This window comes from Pinus tabuliformis, chromosome J, assembly GCF_031772625.1.
Source record: "Pinus tabuliformis cultivar Carrire ecotype Pingquan chromosome J, CPIR1, whole genome shotgun sequence".
NCBI lineage: Eukaryota > Viridiplantae > Streptophyta > Pinopsida > Pinales > Pinaceae > Pinus > Pinus tabuliformis.
In genome coordinates this window covers 143442933-143450559 of record NC_142295.1, presented here as the reverse complement: position 1 = coordinate 143450559, position 7627 = coordinate 143442933, and the positions used below count along the sequence as shown (strand labels likewise).

Sequence of the window (7627 nt, the reverse complement as noted above, 5' to 3'; positions counted from 1 at the left end):
GAGGATTTGCCACATAACCTATCATATTGTTTAACATGAAATCTAATCAACTTGCATTGGAGTCGCCACGAGTTTTCTACAAATCTGGATTCTTTGACAGTGGAGTCACACTAAAAACATTGAAGGTCTAGATACTTTGAACATGGAGTCGCTAGGTGAATGATACAACCTTCTTGTGTCTGATCACTGTCCACCGTCAGTAAACAAATCTAGAACTTGATACAGTTTTCTAGGGAATCTAAAAGGTTATGTCCCCAGTATGGTCGCTACTATGTTGTCGTTATGTATTTTTGAGATTGAGGGAGTAAACACATAGGATCACATCAAAACCACTTTGGACGATGGGATCTAGCCCTTCCAGCTTTAGAAAGGGATCTCTCTGTAAAATTTAACTATGTTTAATGTGAATTTTAGGCTAGTTATGACTGTAGTGATTGCTTTTTATTGGATTTCTTGGTTGCTTAAATTGTTATAATTCCATTGGGCTACGGATTCTAAATATTAATTGGATTTGCATCAAATTTTGGAGTTTCACAAGGAAAGCTAGGTTGCAGTAGTTGGGTCTTTCAGAATTTTAAATGGATTATGAAACAAAAGATATGTAAGATTCAGTAGAAACTAAGGAGCAATGAAGGCTTCCTTAACTTGACTTCAATAGAAAACATTTAAATTACTAATAGCTAGAATAGAGTGTTCTGTATAACATATCTTATTCATCACATTTTATGTTATGTAATTAAGCTTTTTAGAAATGACAGAGAAAGAATATAATGGCTAAATACATAAACAGGAGAAAAATTTCACCAATTCGTACACCACATGAAACGTGTGAAGAATGTCCTTGTATTATTGATGCTTCCAGCAACTAGAAAAATACAATTCGCAGAAGAAATTATATTCAACAATCAACCTCTCTTACTTCAAATGATGAAGTATTTATAAAAATCCTAAACTAAAATATCTCGAAAAAATATCAAGATTTGTTACAAATATCTCCCACTGTATTACACAAATAGAATTGAAATATAGGAAATTCAAAACTAATGAATCTACTTGGCACTATCTTTATGAATTTTTGGTAACAAATAAGAGCAATTCAAATTTGATTTCAACTCTTATTTGATGAGGAGGCATTCGAGTCATTAATTATCTTTGCACTTTTTCATCCTGAAATTTTGAAAAATAGCGTCCTGTAATCCCTTTGTATGTCCCAAAACATAATAGTTGTTAAAAAACTAGGAGAGGTTTTTGTAAATTATGATGGTGGAAACAAAAACCTGTTTCAGTTGTTCAAAATTTATTTCCACCTGCTCAGAAACCACATTTGAAAACACTGACAAAAAGCAAGAAAATTCGGGAAAACATCCCTGCAAATACTCATCCGAATCTCCCAAACCATGAAAGCTATTAGAAAACGGAGAGAAATCTTGTACATGAGGATGTTATTAGCCAAAACCCCTTTCGCTTTTTGAAAGTTCATTATGGGCACTTTGTAAACCATGTTTTAAATGACTGTGTTGTACATGAAAAAACATATCTTTAACTAACCATGGAACAAACATATGATGTGGAGGCAAGAGGTGACATGGAGGTTGGGGATGATGTGGAGACATGACGTGGAGGTAAGCAGGGACAGAAGTCCAAGTGGAAAGCAGTGAGTGGTCTGGGAGTGATAGTGAGGTCAAATGTTAACTGCGCAACGAACATGGCCAGGTGTCGAGATAAGAGTGGAGGGGAGCGCGCAGTAAGAGCTAGTGGGAAAGGGGGAGAAGGTTGGCGGATTATGGAGGGGGGTCGAAATGGTAAGTGGTTTGTGAGGGGGGGAGGGTTATGAAATAACATGGAGGTGACACGTAAGGGTGGGACCGATGAGGAGGAAACCACTTTTCAGACTCCCCCCTGTGGATAAAGGTAAGATGGTTAGGGGGGGCCGAAAAACCTTGTTGTCCATTCATCTCACGAGGAGTCCATCAAACCGTCAGATGGAGCATAGAACTTATTAGATACGACAATTGCCTTTTGTTGCTTGTGGGTTTTATTACATATTAATTAATCGTGTTTAAATTACATGATTAGCTTTATTAAAACAAAATTAATTTATGCTAAAACATAATTACTTTATCCTAAGGGCGCATTTTGTCTTGCAAGCCCATTTCTTTACTTTTTCTATTTTTTCTTGGAAATAATTTGTAAGATGAAATATTATTTAAATCTCTCAAAAACAAATAATCAGGTAAAACAATAACTCAGCCTATAAAAATTTTAGGACCCTAACACAATGAATCCGTTATGAGATCCGTCCGTAGCAGGTTCATGTCCTCGCGATGACACTTGTGTTGGATCTGATATCTGGATCACATCAACCAGAGAGGGAATAATCGCGGACCCTGCCATCGCACTACCTTCCTTCATCTTTGTTCGACAGATCGCAAAGCTCAAGCTTATTTTCTTTTAAATATAAGTCTTCATTTAAACAATTTTTTAATAAATTAGTCCATAGAAATTATAAAAAATATAATTTTGCTAAATTTGAAATAGTAATGTCTAATAATTTCAGTGTTAATGCTATTTGAACCTAGGGAAGGGAATTGAGTTTGCTATTTGATATCTTTATAAATATGTAAAATCTCGTTCGAAATGACTAAGGAGTTGAAAATATATAAATTTCATGGCTTGACATTATTATTCAAGGCCACCATTGATATCAACATATCAAATCATCGGGAGATTTCTACATCTCACCATTATTCTATTTTAAATGTTATGCAAAAACTCGAGATGATATACTCTTTATATTGGGAAAGAAAGAAAAGCACACTTGGCTGCGTTGTTAATATAACACTTTGCAACTCTTCTCTAATCAATAAATTTTTCAAAATGCAATAATTTAGCTACGTGTTCCGTTGTTAATATAACACTTTGCAACTCTTCTCTAATCAATAAATTTTTCAAAATGCAATAATTTAGCTACGTGTTCCATATGTGAATGCATTTCATAATCATAACACATGTATATCATGTCTGTCTCCATTGGTTATGAATTTTTTTGTTTTGTTTTTCAATTACAATTTATTTCTCAATATATCCACAACTTGGAACCTTGCTTAAACAACTTTTTTATCTCTTGGAACATTACTTAAACAAGGATACCCAATAATAGCTGATTGATTAATACATTATCCCGATGAAAATCAAAGTCCTCACGGTTCAGTACAGGAAATACATAAATATATGATTAATACATTATCCTCACGCTTTAATACAGGAAATACATAAATATCCTTGAAATCTACTCACACCAACAGACATGATATTTATATGTCCACAGCGGGGCAATTATTGTTTTAAGCTTCATACTTATTTACTGTTTTTAATACTCCACACTGCATGAATCAAATCCTATTATAATGCGATTAATTATCCATTCTTTCAAACTTATTTACTGTTTCTAATACTCCATACTGCATCAATCAAATCCTATTATACTGCGATTAATCATCCATTTGTTCTTGAGGATGTAGACGGATCGGAAAGCCTTTAGTCAAGTGAGAAACAGGAAAGTAGGAGATCTTATCATCATCCAATGGCTCCCATCTGCAAATATTAAGACAATTTTAGCACATTCTTGTAAAACACAATGTACTTGTACAGCGTTCATAAAACTGATGTCTTATTTATCTTGCTGTGAATGAAGTATAAGAATGAAGCACATGACCTGAATTTGGTGATGAAGTGATGGAGAAAGAGGCCCAGCTCAAGTTTTGCCAGATGCATTCCTGGACAGAGCCTGAGCCCCCCTCCAAAAGGCATAAAAGAGGGGTTCTTGTAGAGCTCCTGCAATATAAAGTCCGAAAGATTACTAACAGAATTAGACACACACAGATTACTAAGAGAATTAATTACATGAAGTGACGGTTTTGATGCTAATTAATTACATTATTTTCCAGAATCTGTTGCCAACGCCATGGGTCAAACTTGAGCGGAGAAGAATGGTACTTGTCGTCCAGATGGATGCTGTTCATAAGCACCAAGACTGACCACCCTTTTGGGATGACAAAGCCTCCTGATAACACAAGTTTATGATGATCAGATTTGCACCGAAAAGATTAAAAGAAATGCTGGAATTGGAAGTATGAGTTGAGATTTTATACATTGCAAACCTTCCAGAGAAAGTATATATACATAAATAAAATTGTAAATTCCAGTAGAAACATGAATATCAACCAAGAAGAGTAAAAACATATTATTAAATGCCTTTAATTTTAATGTCTGCTATTGCTTCTCTGAAAACCGCTGGAGCAACGTTGGCGAGACGATGTGTTTCATTTATGACCTGGGAATTGAACAAATACAAACACGATCAATCATCTCGACACCATATATCTGGTCTCAAATATAACAATAAGCAAAGTTTAGGGTAACTGAAAAAAAAAAACTAAGGCAACACAAATTGATAAAAGCTACGGGAAAATTTTAAATGATCTTCATGAAGTCATTTATATATATAAACATATGGAACAAAATTTGTAATGAGGATAAAAAAATTCTAACAACCTATCACCAAACAGAAATCGTATGGTTTCTCATCAAAGCAGTAACTAATTACATACACACTGGGTGAATTTCAGTGACTGGTAGTCATCCCAAGTGAGGTTTTGGTTTCTTGGACTCCCCTTTCTCTTTAACAGAGCGTTGTGTTCCGCCTGTGTGGTGCATATTCCACCATCAGTGCAGTCCAAGATATGAAATGCTTTTATTTAGAATACCAATACCAATACGAAATATGAAATGCTTTTATTTATAATACATTGACACACCTTCAGCTCCCGAAGTGCCTGGGGACAGTCCGTGAGAAATTTGATAGCAAATGCCATCGTTGAGGCTGAGGTCTCGTGACCAGCGAAGAGCAGGAATAGTACAAAATCTGCTATAATTTCTTCTGAATGCAAGTCTTCTTTCAAGAGTTCTCCTAAGAAATCATTATGGACAACTTCTGGATGCTCCCTTCTGTACTTTATACTCGCATAAATCTTTTTCATCAGAAAATCTCTGGCCTGCAGCGATACTAGTCATTACTCATCCGGTAAGAACCAATTAAATTAGTTATCAGTAAAATAAGGGAGAAAAGTATTGAGTACCTTCAATCCTTTCCAGTACGCTGTACCCGGGATTCTAATGGGAAGGACAACGAAAGATTTAGAAAAATCGCCGAATGCTTTACCGATCTCTTCCGTCTCCTTGGACGGAGATAAGTCCAGCAATTGTTTTGCCATCAAGTTCAGAACAAACTGTAACAAATATCACATGTGAGACAAATCCAATTTAAACGGAAAACAGTTAGTTCACCACCATACATACCACATGGGATACAAATCCAATCTGATACCAGTAATAAAAGGCAGGTTTCGTAGTTCAATTTGGTTTGATTTCGATAAATGTTTAATAAATCCATAAAGATTAATGCTTAAATAATGAGTAGCTTTTCTACACTTTAAAGAATGCTTAAAGAGTGCATAGCTTTTCTAGAATTTAAAGAATGCTTAAAGAATGCATAGATTTTGTAAAATTCAAAAACTGTGTAGATTTTTTTAGAATTTGAAGAATGCATTTAAATTTAAAGAATGTATAGATCGAAGATTTTCATAGTTATTTATATTTGAAGATATTTTCCTGATGGAATTGTGTGTAGGATTGTGAAATTTTTCTGATGGAGAATCTACCCTAAGAATTGAGAGCATGTTCCTATACACAGTTACATGAGGAAGTTTTCTTTAAATATACAGATTTTCTAAAATTCAAAAGGCTGTATATTTTCTAAAACTCAAAAAATACACAACTTCTCTGGAACTTAAAAAATGCTTGAAGATTGGATAGATTTTCTAAACTTCAAAGGATGCTTATTCATATTTTTGGAATCGGTTTCTTGATGGTGCTTACCTGATGGCACTCATGATAAAGATGGATATGCCCCTTGGCTTGCCACTGGGCGAAGGTGGTGTGCATAAGGTTCTGTATGTCCTCCATGAAGTGCACACTCAGCCTCTCGAACCTCAGGAAATTTACGGCCGTTCCGTGGAGCTTCTTCTGGAGATCTCCGTACACCGAAAGCAAACCGTATTTGCCGATGAGTTTTCGAAAAGGTCTCAGATAGCTGGATTGAACCAGCCTGCCTTCGTGTTGCAGAATGTACTTGTTGAATTCTGGGTCCACAGACACAATCATTCGAGATCTTCCAAACAAATTTGTTCTGAATATCTTCCCATACCTGCGCAGTTCGCGTTCACAGAATTCACATATTGTATTTGATTTATAAAATGCGCGCCAATGTTAAAATTAACAGTACTTTAGCTCTCGATCTTGAACGTTAAAATTAAGAGTACCTTAGCTCTCGATCTTGAACGTTAAAATTAAAGAATGCATTAAAGAATTTAAAGAATGCATAGATTTTCTAAAGAATTAAGAGTACCTTAGCTCTCGATCTTGAATGAATTGGCGTGGTTGAGAAATGGAATTAATGTTAAAATTAACAGTACTTTAGCTCTCGATCTTGAACGTTAAAATGAAGAGTACCTTAGCTCTCGATCTTGAACGTTAAAATTAAAGAATGCATTAAAGAATTTAAAGAATGCATAGATTTTCTAAAGAATTAACAGTACCTTAGCTCTCGATTCTGAACGTTAAAATTAACAGTACCTTAGCACTCGATCTTCAACGTTAAAATTAAAGAATGAATTAAAGAATGCTTAAAGAATGCATAGATTTTCTAAAGAATTAACAGTACCTGTGCTCTCGATCCTGAATGAATCGACGTGGTTGAGAAATGGAATTAATCCCTCGCATGAAGCTCAAGGTCTCTCCAATCAATGGCCACCCACTGGAACCGGGAGGCAAATTGTAGCCTCGACTGTCCTCCCTCCACACTATTCTGTAGAGTTGAAGCAGTAACATCGTCAGAACGAAACAGACGAAGCCCACCAGCCATGAATATGTGACAGTTTCCGCCATTACCCCCAATTCAATGCTTTTCTCGGAGCACAACTATCCCCTCTCTTACTTTGAATGCTATAAATGGGCTTATCAATTAATATACGCTACGCTTAAATTGGTCCCCACTGCTCCCTACGATTCCGTGTTCTGGCATAGGATTCCAAATGTTTTTGTCCACTTCCCATGCCCCGCCCACTACTTTGATTGGATTCTCCTTTTTGTTGTGTGCACGGGCTAATTCATCCTGAAACCAGTACACCATCTGCTTGAATAACCTCGTGATCCTGATGCCAGTCTGAGCAACCACTTGCAAATGGTTCCAGTTTGATGGTTACATTGCGTTGGTGTGCTATCGTTTTCTACTATAGGCCAGAATTTCAAAATGTACCCCAGAATTTCAAAAATTTCAAAATGTACCGTTTTCTACTTTACGCCAGAATTTCAAAATGTACCCCCAGAATTTCAAAATTTATTAGATTTGATGTGAAATCTATATAAATTGGTCGGTAAACTTAACTCTCAAATTAAATGGTTAGCACACGTTTAATTTAATGTGTCTAAAGAGTTTCACTCCAACACTCAACTAATTTCATGATATCTCCGTATATTGGATCTCAACATATTTTTGGAGATATTTTAA

At 35.5% G+C, this 7627-nt stretch overlaps 1 protein-coding gene across 2 annotated transcripts; it reads right to left on the bottom strand.

Annotated features, from left to right (window-relative positions):
• Positions 1-3206: 3206 nt before the first annotated feature.
• LOC149226044 (cytochrome P450 720B2-like) lies at positions 3207-7070 on the bottom strand. 2 transcript variants are annotated; one of them, XM_089377380.1, is made up of 9 exons: positions 6782-7070; positions 5938-6265; positions 5139-5288; positions 4818-5054; positions 4611-4703; positions 4255-4333; positions 3936-4063; positions 3716-3834; positions 3207-3594 (listed from the first exon to the last, which is right to left on the bottom strand). In XM_089377380.1, exons 1-9 carry the CDS (start codon positions 7003-7005, stop codon positions 3492-3494), a joined length of 1461 nt encoding a protein of 486 aa, XP_089233506.1. In that variant the 5' UTR covers positions 7006-7070; the 3' UTR covers positions 3207-3491. The 2 variants fall into 2 exon arrangements, with proteins under 2 accessions (XP_089233506.1, XP_089233507.1); XM_089377381.1 differs by lacking the exon at positions 6782-7070 and adding an exon at positions 6467-6609.
• Positions 7071-7627: the final 557 nt, after the last annotated feature.

Bases quoted from the DNA above. Each gene is read 5' to 3' on its own strand.
- LOC149226044 (XM_089377380.1), bottom strand. From the start codon at position 7,005: ATGGCGGAAACTGTCACATATTCATGGCTGGTGGGCTTCGTCTGTTTC. The intron at 4,334-4,610 runs GTATGTAATTAG...TTCAATTCCCAG, and splicing joins CACTGAAATTCACCCAGTGT to GTCATAAATGAAACACATCG. The intron at 3,595-3,715 runs GTCATGTGCTTC...TAATATTTGCAG, and splicing joins CACTTCATCACCAAATTCAG to ATGGGAGCCATTGGATGATG.